The sequence below is a fragment of the Nothobranchius furzeri genome, chromosome 2, assembly GCF_043380555.1.
Source record: "Nothobranchius furzeri strain GRZ-AD chromosome 2, NfurGRZ-RIMD1, whole genome shotgun sequence".
NCBI lineage: Eukaryota > Metazoa > Chordata > Actinopteri > Cyprinodontiformes > Nothobranchiidae > Nothobranchius > Nothobranchius furzeri.
The window spans coordinates 16,937,401-16,955,149 of record NC_091742.1 but is presented as its reverse complement, the minus strand read 5'-3'; the positions used below and the strand labels follow the sequence as shown (position 1 = coordinate 16,955,149).

General features: G+C 44.7%; 1 protein-coding gene across 3 annotated transcripts in view; it reads right to left on the bottom strand.

Moving 5' to 3' along the window:
* Positions 1–1,043: 1,043 nt before the first annotated feature.
* The window catches only part of mei4 (meiosis-specific, MEI4 homolog (S. cerevisiae)), a 44,816-nt gene continuing 28,110 nt past the window's right edge, over positions 1,044–17,749 (bottom strand). For 2 of the 3 annotated variants that reach the window (XM_070548849.1, XM_070548851.1), the window contains exon 4: positions 1,044–1,882. In XM_070548849.1, the coding sequence (XP_070404950.1) occupies positions 1,604–1,882 (279 nt within the window). In that variant the 3' untranslated portion in view covers positions 1,044–1,603. The remainder of the gene's footprint in view (positions 1,883–17,749) is intronic. The other variant, XM_070548850.1, reaches the window with a different exon arrangement.

Below are 17,749 nucleotides of genomic sequence, written 5' to 3'. Positions count from 1 at the left end.
GCTGGGAACCATGGCATCCCGTGTGCTGTCATAAGGTACATTTGTTTTATTTATAAACACCAAGTCTAATAGCGTATTTCTGACAAAATGTAAGTTTTAACTGTTTCTAAAATGAAATACAACATTTAAAAATAAAAAAATGCCCTCTCTGAAATTTCATACCTTTTTTCTGATAAGTAATACTTTTATCATGAATTGAATGCTTTTTGAATGCTTTAACGCCCCGCGGCTACCCTGTGTAGATTTCAGATGTTTGACATTAATTCCTCAGTTCTGTCTGTGAGGATGCAATCGGACCCGACAGTAAGATGGTTCTAACCTTTCCCTCAGACCCAGTGGAGAAGGAGCCTTTAATAACCTGCAGATAGATTTTTATTTTGAACGTGTTAATCTCCTGCACTGATGACAGAGCTTATGAGACCCTCAGCTGATGCAGCCCATCACGCCCGCGGCTGTCAATCCCACGCATGATGAGAGCGTTTCACTTCTCCACGAGCCACATTAACTGTCCGTGCACGTATCAGCTGCCCATTTTTATTCTCCAAAACCCGCCGTCCCCGCTTTGCCCTCAACAGGATATGAAAGATGAATAGATGACAGACGGGGAGGGCAGCAGCCCAGTGCAGACACAATAGCAGAGATGGTAATCAGCTGAGCTGCTCAGACCCAAACCAACACCGGTTGCTGCTGCTGGGACCACTCAGATCCTGGAGGAACTACCAGAAATAAATCAGCCCAGTTACCAAAGTTCAGACTGGTCTGATCAGAGAGAACTTCCTGTTTCCTGTCTCATCAGCACTTCCTCCCTGAACGCTGTGATGCTGGGAAAGCTGAAGAACCAATCACTGCTGACGAGCATTAAGATTAACAGGTGAAGCTCATCAGCGGTAAACTCTACGTTTGTCCCTCCTGGGCTACAGTAGATCCATGCCTGCTCAGGATTTAAAAACAGATGGAATGACGTTCCTGCTGCTACTGCGACAGGCTAACTGGGTTTAATGAAACAATAATAAGTTATTTTCTCCTCTAGACACCACTCGGACTTTAGTCTTAAAAGGTTTTAATGATTTGTGTCACAATAAAAACAAACTTCTACAGATTTAGTCTCTCCTCTGACCTGCTGCTGTGTTTTGTTAAATAAATAAATATTCCTCTGACTTGAGCAGGGATGTGAGCTGTTGTTCTGGTTGCCATGCCGACCAGCTGATTCCCGCTGCAAACAATGGTGGGATGGAGTTGCTCGGCAACAGCAGCACCTTTAAAGGACAGCTGTGACATCGTCCAAAAAATGAAAACTAAATACAACTCCAGCATCTCTGGACAGGTAAGCGAGATCATAAATGAATAAAAGAGAAGACTTGCTGATCATTAGCAGATTAAAAATCTTTCCTACTCACTTCCCAGCTGTTGGACAGATGTTTCTCCAGCTGTAAAAGCACCTCTTCAGGTGCTGATCCTAAACAGGAAGTGTAGGAATAATTCAATGCATCTCTATTCCTGTCCTGTCTCATGAGTGAAAAACACATTTGTTCAGGTTCATGCTGGATAACGTTCTGATGTCTGCTGCTTTTACAACGATTTACATCCGTCAGTCAAAAATCCTTCAGAGGGAACCTGGAGTGCCGTCACTGAGCCGTCTCTGCCCAGGCTCAACTGTGAGGAGGGATCCGACCCTCCACATCCAGATGGAGAACAGAGGAAACTCCTCCGATAAAACGAAGAGTTTCTGCTCTAAGAAACCCAGGAAACCCCTCAGCTCCTCCTCCAACCCGAGTCCCACTACCTCTGAATCCTGCAGCAGCTCCTCCAGGATCCAGAACAGGTGAGAGGAGTTCTGGTACCAGTCCAGGGGGAACAAGTCCAGCCCAAAGCCTTGTTGCGCCTAGAACATGAAAACATGAATAACTATACATTCTTACAGACCACACACGCACGCACGCACGCACACACACACACACACACAGCCTAAATATTCATGTCACTATTTAGTGTGTTGATTCCGCGTATATGTTTACATCACAACATTACAGCTTATAAATTATACCAGTTTTTATTATTTTTATTTTATCTCTGGTAAATGAGATGATCTGTGTGTGTGTGTGTGTGTGTGTGCAGTGTTTCCCCTAGGAATTTTTCCAGCTGTGGCGGTGTGGCCGGCCGGGGTGGGGGGGTGGATTATGACACGTCTCTAAATAAAGTAAAATTTTCCAGTGCAGAGAGGAGCCAACCCATAGAAGCACTGATTTGATCTCATTTCAGAGAAAAATAGAACAGGTTAGATGCACCTAATAAATAAAATTAGTAACAAACTCAGGAATCTGTTGCTTCACTGTTCTGGTGCTGAGAATATCACTAATGTGGTTCGAAGGAGATACACAGATGAATGCACCTCTTATTTATTATTTGGAGACTACATTTACTGCAGCTGGCAGAGGCAGAGATTTTTTCTATTGATACACGAATTTACAGAATCATTTTAAATTTTAAGAGGGGAAGACTGCAGGAGGGAGCGGTAAAATACAGGGGGTCCACAGCAAAAACAAGAAACTATGAGTCTGATGAAACCCGCTGGTTTTCCATCAGGCAGTCACGAGGCAGCTCCAACGACCCAGTGGCTGTGCTTGGTCAATGTTATCGAGCTCAGTCCGGCTCGGCCGTGAATGAGCCGAGGCGACGTCGTGCTCTGCTTAAGAAGAGGCGTTATTTTCCCGCTTCAGAAGAAGCGTCCAACGTGTTTTTACGCTTTCTCCGAGACATGTCACGTCGCTAAGTTGTTAGCGCCGCGCGCTAACACGTCAACAGTGCAACGTAGCCTGCTGGAGGTTTTAAGGGTTCAGATGAAACACCCGACCTCTCAGGCTGCTCACACATCGATCTTAAGTTGTCGCTGTTGCGCTCACGCCGTAATACAGTATTAGATGCGGTTAAAGTCAGACACAAAAAAATAAATAAATTTTACATGAATAAGTGATGCTTAGCCTGGTGGGGGGAGGAAACCTGGCCTAATAAGCACTAGAGGAAACCCTGTCATGATCGTCAACACTCGTTTATCTTAATGCTATTGAAACATGTAAACCAAAATGCATTATATCCACTGCTACCTTTCTAATTTTAAACTCAGTAACTTATGCTGTAACTTCACCCTGCCCTGCCTGCTCCTCCTTGCTGCCCGCCGGCTGTGATCACAAGCGACAACATAGTAGTTCCCGCTGCTTCTTTGGAAAACAGCGCAAAAAAAAAAATCAGAACTTGGGATCTTGTAGGCGTGGCGGTGGGATTTCAGCCGTGGTGGGCCGCCACGGCTACGCCTATGTAAGGGAAACCCTGGTGTGTGTGTGCGTGTGTGTGTCAGACACAAATAAACAGAAGAACCTTTGACCTTGAACAAACAAAACATGCTAGAATAACAAGCGGATCAAGCCTCCAGCAGCAGAACCAGCAGTGGGTGTGTTGGCCCAGTTGCCATCATCAGAACGTCTGATCATGGAAGGAAACGTAACAAGCCTTGCACGCATGCACAAACACACACCCTGGGATCTTGGTCATAATCCGGTTGGATTCTGGTTGTCTTATGTGTGAGAAATCACAACATTAGGAAGTTGCTACGGTACGTGGTGCAAAAAGAAAGATTAAAATAAGAGACAAGCAAATATAGGAAGAATAGAATGGTGATAAAATAATAATATACGTGGAGATAATTACAGAAGCAGCTGCTGTATTGAAGACAGTGTAGGTACTGCTCAGAGCGGGTCAGTTCGGGTACAAACAACACCGGGTCAGGTGACTGGAACCAAGCCACTGGAGTGGGCAGTCCAAGGTGAGTCCGACCGCAGAGGAGCGAGAGGTTCTGGTCCGAACGGATGTGAGCCTCCTGCCAGAGGGGAGCGAGTCAGAGAGACCGTGTCCAGGGTGAGACGGGTCAGCTGTGATCCCACCTGCACGTCTCATTGACCTGGAGGTGTACAGGTCCTGTATGGGGGGAGTTTGCAGCCAGTGACATTCTCAGCAGAGCGTACAACACACTGCAGCCTCTTCAGGTCCCTGGTGGTGACTCCAGCGTACCGCACAGGTCAGGTTGACTCGATGACTGTGGTGTAGAACTGCCTCACCCACTGTGCTGGCAGGTTGGATTTCTTCAGAGCAAACACGTGGCCGATGCTCTGAGTCGCTTCACAACTCTCAGGAATTGATTTTTCTTTATTTTTTTGGTTTCAGTGCGACGCTAACGTCCTCTAACAGCGTGCTGTTCTTCTCCAGACGGGTGTGAGCATCCAGTCCACCAGCTCAGCTGACAGAAAATCAATCCTGTCTCATCCCAATCTGCGCTCTCCCACTCCATGTGCTGACATTTTTACGGTGTGTGTGTGTGCGTGTGTTTGTGCGAGTGTGTGTTTGAGTGTGTGTGTGTGTGTGTGTGTGTGTGAGAATGTGTGTGCGTGTGTGTGTGTGTGTCCTTAGACAATCAAAAGTAATGCTGATCTCCTCTAAATGTGCTCCTTGTGGAGGACGACTGTACAGCTGGGACATAACCCCCTAAATAATAAACATTCACACATTCCCAGAATTCTTCCTGGGTGTGTGCTCCTACATGTGAGAGCATCCTGAGCAGGTGGAGATGAAACACAAACCCAATATTTCTGGCTACAGATGTTTCATTGGATCAGAAGAAGGAAAACTAACTTCAACATAAATTAATCCTGACGGGAAGAATAAATCTGAGATAATCCAGAATTTTATATCAGGGAATACGCACGGACCGTAGGGTTACGTTATGTAAACCCCGGTTCTTTGATAACAGAGTGAGGTGTTTCACTATGGGAATCGCCCTGGCGTGACCAACTACGGAAGCTCCAATGACATCACGTATGTCCCTGACAGACTGGTTGCGCCGTGCCCAGGCTCCGCCCACCCAGTATATACACGGCCAACCAACCCCTCCTACTCATTCGGACGATTTCTTACCGTCACCGCAAGAAGGGAACTGTTGGTGAAACACCTCACTCTGTTATCAAAGAACCGGGATTTACATAACGTAACCCTACGTTCTTTTTCTAACTTCGTTCGGTGTTTCACTATGGGAGATATGGCCCACTCCCGGATTGCATGTCCCTCCCGAAGCGAGCTGCAGCAAAAATTCTGCTTAACCACTAAGCAGATGCTGTGCATCCTGCCTCCAGCACTGAATGCGCCAGCGAAGGTTGAGACACATCCAGCCTGTAAAACCGCACAAAGTTAGCGGCATGGCCCAGCTAGCTGCTGCACAGATATCCTGGACTGACACCCCACGAAACAGGGCCCAAGATGTGGCCATGCTCCTTGTAGAATGAGCCCTCACCCCCAGAGGGGGTTCAGCACCCTTACCCCCAAATTCCACTACCTCCGCTCCGGTCCGCCCCCGCTTTCCGCAGCCGCTCGCTTCCGAACTCAATTTTTACTGGTACCCGCTCTACAACGGCTCCGCTCCGGTGCGGAGACCTGAGGTGGGCAAACAAGCATGCGCAGGATTTTCGAGATCTTGCGATACTGTCCGAGCAATAAACGCGGAAGTTGGATCCAAACACCCATTGTGTGGGAGAAGCATCGAAATGAACCGTTTAATCTGCCCATCATTTGTGTTGACAGATCAGCAGTGTTTGGATCAACAAAGTGTGACTACTTTGATAGTGGAAACTGTATGTATGGCTTACTTTTGTGCATTTAAACTTCAGCCGCCACTGATAGTTGTTAAAAGTTTTTAAACCTGTGCATATGAAACAAAAAAACGCCTCGATATATTGTGAAAAACAGAAGTTGTGCTCGCTCCTTTTCCTGTTGGGCGTTTGTGATTTCTGTCCATTTACTGCGGAGGTGCTCCGGCGTCCGGCAAAAATAGGATTGATTCTATTTTTACCGGACGCCGGAACAGAGGGCGGCGCACAGCGCCGCACTGCCGGAGCACGGCCGCAGTAGTGGAATTGCTCTGATTGACTAGAACGGGACCGATTTTGCTCCGGCGTTCGTGTCGGAGCGGAGCGGAGGTAGTGGAATTTGGGGGTTACACCTACATGAAAGGCTGATTGCTTCTACAATCCAGTGTGCCAGTCTCTGGCGAGACACAGGTTTGCCTTTATGGGCCATGGCCAAGGAAACAAACAACTGGCCTGATTTTCTGAGACCAGCAGTCCTGCCCATATTAGCCCTTAATGCTCGAACAGGACAGAGACAATTAAGCTTCTGCTCTTCTGCTGAGGAAAAAGGAGGTGGGTGAAAAGCCAGCAGCTCCACAGGGGAGCAGCTATAAGACGACTCCATTACTTTAGGCACAAAAGCTGGATTGGGCCGCAGACACACCTTAGTGTAACCAGGGGCCCACCGTAAACAAGAGGGACTGACTGACCATGCCTGAAGGTCACTCACTCTCTTTGCAGTAGTTAAAGCTAAGAGCAGTGCAGTTTTTAAAGAGAGAAATTTCAGTCCAGCCCCATCTACCAGCTCAAAAGGATGATGACAGAGGGCCTCCAGAACAAGAAAGAGGTCCCACAGTGGTACCAGTGGCCTAAAGACTGGTAGCTTACGGCGAGCACCCTTCATGAAGTGACTCACTAACGGGTGTTGCCCCACTGGTTTGTCACCAAACCCCACACGGCATGCAGAAATTGCAGCCAGATACACTTTAATAGTGGAGAAAGCTTTATCCTTGTCCACCAGACTCTGTAAAAAACAGAGTACATCCCCCACCGAACACTGAAATGGGATAACATGTTTTTTTTTCCACACCACCCCTCAAAAACCCTCCATTTACAGCTGTAAAGAGAGCGAGTTGAGGGGGCTCTAGCGTTTTGAATGGTGTCAATGACACTTGGGGGCAGGCCTGCCACGCTCAGATTCCACCTCTCACGGGCCAGGCCCACAGAGACAAGCGGTCTGGGTGAGGGTGATAAATCTCTCCCCTGGCTTGGGACAGGAGATCCCTGCGGACAGGCAGGGGCCACGGTTGGTCCCAAAGCATCTGGATTATTTCTGCCACCCACGGCTTGGATGGCCACAATGGAGCCACCAAGATCAAAGACAGACCCTGTTCTCTGACTCTTATTAGAATGGGGGAAATCAGACTGAGAGGAGGAAACGCATACAGCAGCACTCTCGGCCACTGGTGAGCCAATGCGTCGACTCCCAGAGGCGCGTCCGCGTCTGTCAGGGAGAAGAAGAGTGGGCAGTGGGCGCTTTCCCATGAGGCGAAGAGATCTACGGTAGCCTGACCGAATCTCTGCCATATTTGGTGCACCACCTGGGGGTGGAGTGTCCATTCTCCGTACAGAGGATTTCCTCTGGACAGGAGGTCTGCCCCTCTGTTCAAGCTGCCCGCCACATGTGTTGCGCGGACTGAGAGGAGTCTGGAGCTGCACCACACAATTATTTCCTTGGCTAGTGAGTGCAGCTGTAGGGAGCGTGTCCCGCCCTGACGGTTGATAAAAGCTACCACTGTGGTGTTGTCCATCTTCACCAAGACATGACGGTCCCTTAAGTGGGGCAGGAAGTGCTTTAAAGCAAGAAACACCGCTAGGAGTTCCAGCACATTTATGTGAGCCCGTTTCAAACTGCGTGACCAAACGCCGTTCACTGCTCTCCCCATCAAGGTGGCCCCCCAACCTGTAAGGGACGCGTCCGTCGTCATGGTAACTCTAGACACCACCGCCCCCAGCGGAACCCCAGCTGTGAGAACTTTTCGGTCTCTCCAAGGCTGGAGAGCCGACATGCACGTCGGAGTTATCTTCACTCTGCGGTGGAGATTACGGCGGGAGCACAGTCTTAACGACCTCACCCACCGCTGAACATCTCTCATCATTAGAAGCCCCAGTCGCACCACAGAAATAATCGACGCCATGAGGCCGAGAAGGCGCAGGCAAAGTCTGTACGACGCACGGATTCCTAACTGAAAACGTGCGACACACTGTGTGAAGGACGCAATCCTCTCTTCTGACAGCCAAACGCGATAATAAACGTGGAATAAACTGCTCTTTGTCCAGTTTATTTTGAACCCCAGGTCGGTTAGATGGTTCAACACCACCAGTGCGCCGCTGGCTGCTTGCTCTCGGGAGGGAGGGCAAATCAGATAATCGTCTATGTAAGAGAAAATTCTCACGAGTCCTCAGTGAGGACAACGCTGCCTCCACACACTTGGTGAACACCCTCGGTGCTAAAGACAGCCCGAACGGGATGGTTTGAAACTCGTAGGCTGTGCCCCGATAGGCAAACCTGAGAAATTTCCTGTGTGGAGGATAAATAGAGATGTGAAAATAGGCATCCGCGAGATCGATCGTGACAAACCAATCTCCTGAGCGGACTCTGGACCTCTCTCCTCCTGAGCCTGAGAACAGTGGACTCAGTGGTCTCCTTTAAAAAGCAGCTGAAGACTCACCTGTTCAAGCTGGCTTTTGTATGACCTTCTTCACCTCTCTCTCTTTATTCTGCTCTCTCCACCTATTCCACCTTCCTCGGGATCCACTGATTTCCCTCTTTCTTATTCACTCTCTCTCTTTCTTAACATTATTTAATTACGATTGTCTATTTTTTGCTCATTTTAAATTTATTTTTAACCATTTTCCAAATTCTTTTTTATATTTTTACATCTTTTGTTTTTGTGAAGCGCCTCGTGATTTTTATCTTGAGAGGCGCTATAGAAATGATATTTTCTTCTTCTTCTTCTACCAACAGCATTCAGTTTTGTCCGGAAAATAAACAACAGTTTCACCTGAACAGAACAGGATAAATTTATAATTACTGACTGGATCATACAGCTGATTCAAGATGGCTGCTACAGCTAATCAACACTAGCAAACAAAAAAGTGGAGCTAAAGCCTGGCGAGTGTGAGAGAGGGAATCATTAGAGGTTTGACCCCAACAGCGGAAACTCCATCATTACGATTTTAGTTGAAAAAGCTAAATCCCTGTCAGGAACAACTTCCTCCTCCCGTCTACACTGGATCTGCACTTCCTGCTTCAACTCTGACTCAAATCCCCCTCCTCCCCCATTTCTGAGGTTAACGTCATCATTAGTATTTCTGTGAAAGTGTTATTGGGTTTTTGTCCCCTGAGGACAAGGCTAGCATAAGGACACCCAGAGACAGAGAAGCACCGAGTAAGCAGCCGCCTGGGCTGAGAGCGGCGGTCGTTGGTATTCCCACGGCGTGGTGGTGGCTACAGCTGAAACTCCTGATAAATCATGCTGCTGCACTGCGTGTGTGAGCAGAAAATATTCATCTCTCTTTACTGAGATGCATAATTCAACAGCAGTGTTGTAACACACAGTTTTAAACACGGTCTCCTTATTTGTTCAGTAGCCCAGAAGAATCCAGACTCTGCTCCTGCAGATTTAAAATAACAATAATAAACACAAACATGTGTCGTTTGTTCCAGAGATGACCCATAACCTGCAGAGGAACTCAGGAACACCAGCAGCTTGTCGGTTCAACATAATAAGACTCAGAGAAATCTGAAACATCTGTTTAAAGGAAGAACACAGACCACAGAGATAAGAGAAGCTTTGTTGTGTTCAAACAAACTACTGAAATAGTTGTTATGGCAGCAAGTTTTATCCCCTTCACACCTGGTACTGGCACCCTGATGACACCACTGCTAGGTCTTAGTTTACCAACCACCATGACGTTTTTCAATCAGTGGTACCCATTTCAGCTAAACACCTGATAACACATGTCCTCCAGTGTGAAAGGCTCTAAACGTGGGGCAGCTACAGCCGTGACGGAGCTGCTGGTCACTGTGGTTCTCTGATCCAGTATCAGGACCGATGGCTGGATGAAGGAGAAGCTGCACCAACCATCACAGATTAATGCTGAGTGACGGTGCGTTCACGGACCCAGAAAAATTGATGTAAAACGGAATTCCGGGTTCCACATCAGCCAATAACCACTCGTGTTAATGCACACGTGTTAGTCATCTGTCAAACAGGCTGCTTTCCACATGTGATGGTGCTGGCTGCCATCTTGAAAATGTAGTTATTTATCCAGAGATTTGAGCAGAATGCATCCAAAGGCTGAGGAGATGTTTCCCCACAGGTGGACTCACCTCCTCAGCATCTCTGCTGTAAATCAGCAGCCAGCTATGAAGGTGATGAAAGCTGACGACACTTGACCTTTGTGACCCAAGATGAGCTGCACATGACTGAAGCCTGATGCTGATACATCCAGCTGGGTCGTGTTGGAACAAACTTTTATTACAGTTCAGGCTGTAAGAAATATACAGATGGAGCCAGATTCCTAGAGATCCATCTGCAAAGCTGCATTTCACATCTAAACAGCCCCTCCCAGGAAAACCAAACAATCAGATCTGGCTCAGTGGAGCTGCAGAAGGATGTTGGACCAGAGGTTTTCTGGGTTCTGCTGATGTTTAAAGATAAGCGGTGAGACCAGGAGGCTGTAGAGCGAGCTCTGGCCTTTACAGGCAGTCTTCTCCATCCCCAGTGAGTCATGGTGGATGGCTGCTCATAATGAGCCAAGATCCTCTGGAGGTTTCTTCCTGTTAAAAGGGAGTTTTCCTCTCCACTGTCGCTGCATGCTTGCTTAGTATGAGGATTGCTGTAAAGGCTCTGACACTAGTCAGTGACTCAATGCAACCTGCGGGGTTCCTTCTATAGGAAACTTGTTACTGATTGGCTTAATGACCTGACCTGTAGTATTGGGATGTTTACTGTGTGAAGGTCCTTGAGACCCTAACCCTAACCCTTAGATAGATCTTCTAACAGACCCCCCTGACTCTATAGCAAGATCAGAGTCCAGACACAAGTCCTACCTGGGACAGGTTGGCCCCTTGAGTCCTACACTCAGATTTATGGGACTGTCTTACTGCGTCCCACCTCAGCAGCGATGGCGTACTACCAGAAACCCTGCTTATGCAGTTCAACAACCCGACCACGTTCCTTTACTTTTGCCAGCTGAACAACAGAGAACGCCAATGATCCACAATGATCTGTGCACAAATCTGGCCGTTAAAAGCACGTGTTCTTTGTGGCTTTTGTCTCATGTGGTCTAGTTTCGTGTTGAAGCTCTACTTGGTATGGTTATGTATGGTTTACCGTCTGCATGGAAATTTTGCTATTTTTGCTCAAAAATAATATATATTTTTCTCTTTAGTTTTAAGTACTGGTAAGTAAATATCAAGTAAGAAGTAAGTACAAGTACTGACAAAAGTATCCGAACCCAGCCCTAGAGAACACTACAGACATGTATAAATACACATTCTTCATTTTATTAGTATAAGAAATCTGAACCCTCGTAACGCCACGTGAGTAAAACCTAAATGTTTCGTTTGGTCAGAGATGAAAGATGCTGCTTCCAACTGTTTCATATTTTTATGTTCTTATTTACTTATTATTGCTGAACAACAAGATCCATTAAAGAGCTGTCGCTAGTTCTCCACCCACCTACGCGTCTCTTCACTAAATCAAAGTTAGACAATGGACCACCCACCCACGGAACGAACGTCTGCTGCTGCAGGATTTCCCACCGTGGCGGTTTCACACCAGTCTCCTGCCCTCTACAGATCAACGCAAACGGCTCGGCTCATCTGTATGCGGCGCTGATCCGGGAACAGCGGCGGCGGGTCTGAAAGTGTATGTCACACTGGAACGCTGACCTCAGCGCCCTCCGCCACCGTCCTTCACACCAAGCATCCTAAACACCCGTTGTCAACGCAAATAGTTCATTAACCTGCGCCGCAGACACACAGGAACGTTTATGAACCAGCAAAAATCTAAAAGTCGGCCAATTTACAGGTAAATTCCCACTAAAACCAACAAAACAAGCAGATTAGGATTAAAATGAATAATATGTTAAGATTAAATGCATCAATATTAAAGAAAACATCATTCCATTAGCAGCCTCTATGAAATAGCATGTCTAACACTATATTATGACATAATATTCATAATATATATATATATATATATATATATATATATATATATATATATATATATATATATATATATATATTATTATTATTATTATTTTTTCCCCTCTGCAGTAAGTGTAGAACTCCTCACTTTAACTGGTACTGGCATTATCCTGGTACACAATAACACCAATGCAACACTCAGCACGTGTTCAATACTTAACATGTCTGTGTCCCTTACAGTATACTGCATAGTTTTGATACCAACATTTCTATTTTATTCGTGTTTTTTTGTGTGGTCGAACAATAATAGCTTACTACCTATGTGTATATACATGTACCTTTGTTATTATTATTCTTGTTGTTGCTGTAACATGAGGATTTCCCCACTGTGGGATCAACAAAGTATATTATATTCTATAACATAATACAATCCAATATTATATTATATTAATTTTTTCTTCAAATAAAAGTAATATAATGTAATATAATAAATCATATATAATATATGATATATGCTATGTTTTATGTACAAACGAGCATAATACAATATTAAAAATCCAAAATATTAAATTATAACATTATGTAGCATTATATATTATAATATAAAATTATATGACATGATATATCATATTATATCGTATAACGTAATAATATAACATAATTCAACATTTAACAATCTAATCTAATCTAACTCACATTAGGATTAATAATAATTTTTATGTGCAGCTATTGAGTAAATGAGAGCATTATTAAATGTGTTTCAACAGATAGAAACACGTTTCCAGAACAGAAAGAATAATTTTAACCATTTCTGTGCAGCAGGAAGTTAACGTGAACAGGTGCAAACGTCTGATTGGTTTATCAGGTTAAGTATTTTAGTTTTTAACCCAAACATTAATCTAAACTTTTTAATAAAAGATCCTCCAGGAAGGAACGTTAACCCTAGACCAGTGTAAGCCCCACCCCCTGACTAGCATCACTTCCTGATATCGCAGCTCAGGACCATGAATAAGTAACTTTCTCTGCTTCATGATAACATTTCACTGAGATGTTTACTCATTTCTTTCAGGTTTTAGTAACTGAAGCTGCTTTAAGCATTTCTTTTATTAACTTGCAGTTGAATATCCTGTTGAGTTGAACTACTCCTTCCCCAAGCGTTCACCTTCACAACCCGATGAAGTAAGACTGATGATATGGGAACATCCACAGCTGAGTCAGCAGACAAACCCGGGACACACGGGAAAATCTGCTCTCCAAACCTCCAGCTGAAACAAACGCTGAGAGCCGATCAAATAGTTTTCAGACCAGCTGCTGGCTGAGGGCGGTACTACTGACCTGCAACAATCCAGAGAGCTCACAGCTCGCTGAGAACACACAAATCTGATAGTTTGTGGACAACCAGCTGGTTAAACAGCAGACTCATCTCTGCTTCTATCACTTCTGACCTTTAAAGGTTTCTGCTTTTATTTATTATTGTTCTTCTTTACCGTTGGGGCACTGTCTTCTACCTGGTTTTATTGTTGTTATACAGTAAACACACACACACAAACATATTAGGGATGGACAATATATCGACATCAATATCAGTATTGGCCAATGTTAGTTAATTGTTAACATATCGGTATCAGTTCGATAAACAAAACTGGGCAAGTATTAACAACCAATACTTTTTCCATCTCCTCTCCATTTGTTAGCCTGTTTCAGAAGGTGAGGGGGTGATGTGTAATTGTTTAGTCATGTGAACAGTGAATGAAATCATCTCAGAACCTTAAATGTGTGATGTGTGTCCATAATAATGTAAATTCAGCTTTAATAAATTTCATTCTATACAAAATCGGCCCAAAATTATATATATATATATATATATACACACACACACATATATATCTATACACACACACATATATATATCTATACACACATTATATATATATATATATATATATATACACACACACACACATATATCTATACACACATTATATATATATATATAGTAGCGTTGTTAATCTACATACCGGTAACTAGAATTTAACGCTGTTGCTATTCAGCTTTGTTAAATTCTGAGAAAGATCAAATGAATTGGCAATGAAACTTATTTTATATATATATATATATATATATATATATATATATATATATATATATATATTGCTACCATATGTCATGATCATTCCCAACATCCGTAGCTGAATCCACGTGAGGAGAACAGGTTATATTTACTGAGTTAATTACTCAAGAGTCACGCTCATTAACCTCTGGGTGTGAAGCTCCCATCTGCTCCAGTGTCCCCCATCACTAAACAAGCTACTAACTCTGACTATAAAGGGTTTACTCACTTTCTGGACTCATTCTTTGTAGATGCTGCAGAGCTCAGACTGGAACAGATGAATTATGCTTCTCTGATATTCCTGAATTGTTTTTGCGAAACCAAGAGAGCCAGTTGTTTCCCTTGACTTACATATAGCACCCACTCCACAGTCACTACTCAAACAGCTGCTGACCAAACCCTTCTGATCTCAGAGAACTGGATGCAGAAATGTACATAAATATGAGCTGTTGTTCCACTAAACCTTTAACTCATTTACTGCCAATGACGACTAAAGTTGTCATTTGCATTTTTTTACTCTATGGGCGTCGGAACGAACCCCAGCGCTGAGAGAACAAACATCTCAGCTCTAAAGCCGATCTTCATCCGCATATGTCACACGTCACGTGATCAGGAAGCAGAAAATCCATGTGTTAGGAGATCGTTTTGGGCCGCTGCTGGAAAAAAAGTGAGGCGCGAACCGGAAAAGCTTCTGCCGATCACAATTCAACAACGGATTATGAAAGAACGGATAACGCTCGAAACGCGCGGATTCTTCCTGATGTAAGAGGTGAGTCTCCTCTTTGTTTTGGTGTCAACATCATCCTAGCATGCAACGTTCTGTCACTCTTTAAAAAAAAAACAGTAAAAACGGTGAGAAACACTGGCAGCGAACGAGTTAAATGAAGCGTCGTTTAGAATCGAACCAACCTGCAGCAGAGCCCAGAGTCTGTCTGGCAGCACAGTTGGAGCTGAGCATGACACCTCGGCAGGACAGGAACCCATGAATCTACTTCCAAACTTGTTGTTGCTGTTTGTGATTTAAACACATTCTGCTTTAGTCTGACACCCAAGCTTGTCTTTGTTGTGTGAATGTTTTATTTTCTCTCTATTTCAGACTGGTAGGGCCTCAGCATCACATCCTTCTGATGAGACTTACTGATGCTTCGGGTCTAAACTGGTTCTGTAGAGGTCCGGGTTTTTCTCACTCTGAATAAACTAGCTAGGAGGTGAAAAGTTACTGGAAGGCTACGACACACTTCTTTACCTCAGCTCACACACAATCACACCACACACCACACACACCACACACCACACACCACACACACACACACACACACACACACACACACACACACACACACACACACACACACACACCCTTGAATCATTATGAAACAGGGAAAAACCCACAGGTTGTTGGGGTCTGATCACATCCAGCTCAGCGTTCTGTGACTGTCTCCATTCACACTCGTTTCACTTCAGTCCTCTGACTTTCTGTGGGCTTCTTCATGTGAGAAATCTGCAGAGGATTTGTGAATTGGAGAAAAACACAAAGCTACACAACCTGTCAGTGGTTCAGGCTCTAATGGTCCAGGCTCAAATCTTAGTTTACGGTTCAGTTTAAACATCAATCAATGAATCCATGACAAACGTCACCTCAGAAAAGACTAAATGTCTCCTTTAAACCCAATTTATTCCAGGTGAATTCCTGTGTCATTATGTGTCACGGTCAGGTGACTTAACACTTCCTGTTTTCCTAGACTAGGCTGTCTGAAAACAGATCCAACGACTAAACCTTATTGCAGTTTTGGTTCCAGGAAGCCAGAGCAAAAATATTCAATAAAAGCATTTGATGCCTCTTTTCTAAGTTCAAGAGGCTCCTAAAGTTCAGAGAGGATGCTGCTCATCTCTCACAGCTTCCCACCAAGGATTCTCACCACTCTGACTCCCACGTGAGCCATCTACATCACAGTGTCCACATTCATGACTAATGATTGGTAGAAAACAACATAATCAGAAGGACCCCATCAGCCATGTTGGAGAAGGATAGATGGGTGGGTGGGCAGACAGGTGGGTCATGTGATTACTGCGGGATTCCCGTGAAATGGGAGTCAGGTTATTTATACAGGGACAAAACGGGAAGATCAACGGGAGTGGGATTGAAAATACATTTAGATTTCTGTTCAATATGAAACTCTTGTCTTTTAAAAGAACGTGCCGTTTGAGTTGACATCAGTCCTGTCAGAGCTCTCTGACTACAGTGGTTGAGAAAAATGCATCATCAGACATGACCACGGTGCCTCTTCTCGCCAAAAGAAAAGAACCTTCCTGAAAACCACAAATGGAGACAGTTTGTTGATATGTGCTGATTTCCACTGATCCATCAGAGATGGTCTCTGCAGCAGCTGCCTGAGGAGCGCTTCATCGAGCGTTTACATCGATGTGTGCGCGGTGCATCAGGAGCTTTAAGCAGCTGTATTACAAACACAAGGTCATTTCTTCTTATTGTGTTATTTGTGCTGAACTAAGACGACATTTAGTCCCTAACAGCGGTTTATTAGAGAAGTTGACCAGATAAACCCGCATCTCCAGCTTCAGGTGTCAGCACCGCGCCTCTGAAGGATCAGTAACATCGGGCTACATCACTCACAATAACCTAATGAACCAACACAGCATTTAGAAATACTTTCATAAGTATTCTGATGTTTCTGCTGTTTCATAATAATTCATGATAAAATCTCTAACCTCAGGGACCGTCTAATCCTCATTTTCAGATTTTTGCAGAAAATCTAACTGATGCTTCTTTTTAATTATCTCAACAGATTATTGTCACAATAAAAGTATGAATATTATACAAAGGTCGTTGTGTGCTAAAAGCATTATTCTCTGCTCCCACATCTTAACACCACTGAAAGAAATAACAGCAGCATCCAAAGCAAGATGGAGACTTTGTTTAAGGGAGGACCCGATAAAAAATCCACAGAATGAAACCCTGGAAACAGAAGCTGTAAAGACCTTCAGTCTGATGGAGCAAAGAGAAGTTTCCTTCTACTGCAGACACACTCCACACAATAACTCATTTACTCTCATTTTACAACTTGGAGTGTCCTGGAAAAGTTTCACACGACTGACCTTCAGAGGGAGAGAGGCTCAGCATGGGGGGCAGGGGGGTTGGGGGGGGGGGGTAAAATATCACCTGTACCTTTTTGTGTTTTACACATTTCCATTTGGAAGAGCCCCCACTGGTTTGACACTTAGCTCTGCCTTTCACAGGAAGCCGGTAAGACGAATGCAGTGGTCGTCTGGCCTTTGACTCAAGGAGCAACCAAAGTCACTGGGAGGCGTCTGAATAAATGGCAGCAAGGAGACTGGTGGGAGGCAGCATCGATTTCTGCGGCTCAGAAGTGACCGGGGCAACAAGACCAAAGAGCAAACAGTTTGAAACTGAAGCCAAGCACACAGGACGCCTCTTTGAGCCTCTCTAATTTCCCTCTGGGATTAATAAAGTATCTTTGAATTGAATTGAAGAGCCAACAGGTGAGATGACACAGGAATGGTGTCTGTGGGGGGACATCCAGAGAAATAAACAGAAACAAAGCCAGCGAAAGTGAGTGAGAGACAGAATCATGAAGACATTTAAATGGACTAGCTGCGGAGAAAGAGCTTTTGGAACACCGTAGGAGCGCTGTCAAAACAAAACCCCAGCTTATCACAAGCCACAAAAGGCATCAACTGCTGCTGAGCCCAGAGAGAGAGAGAGAGAGAGAA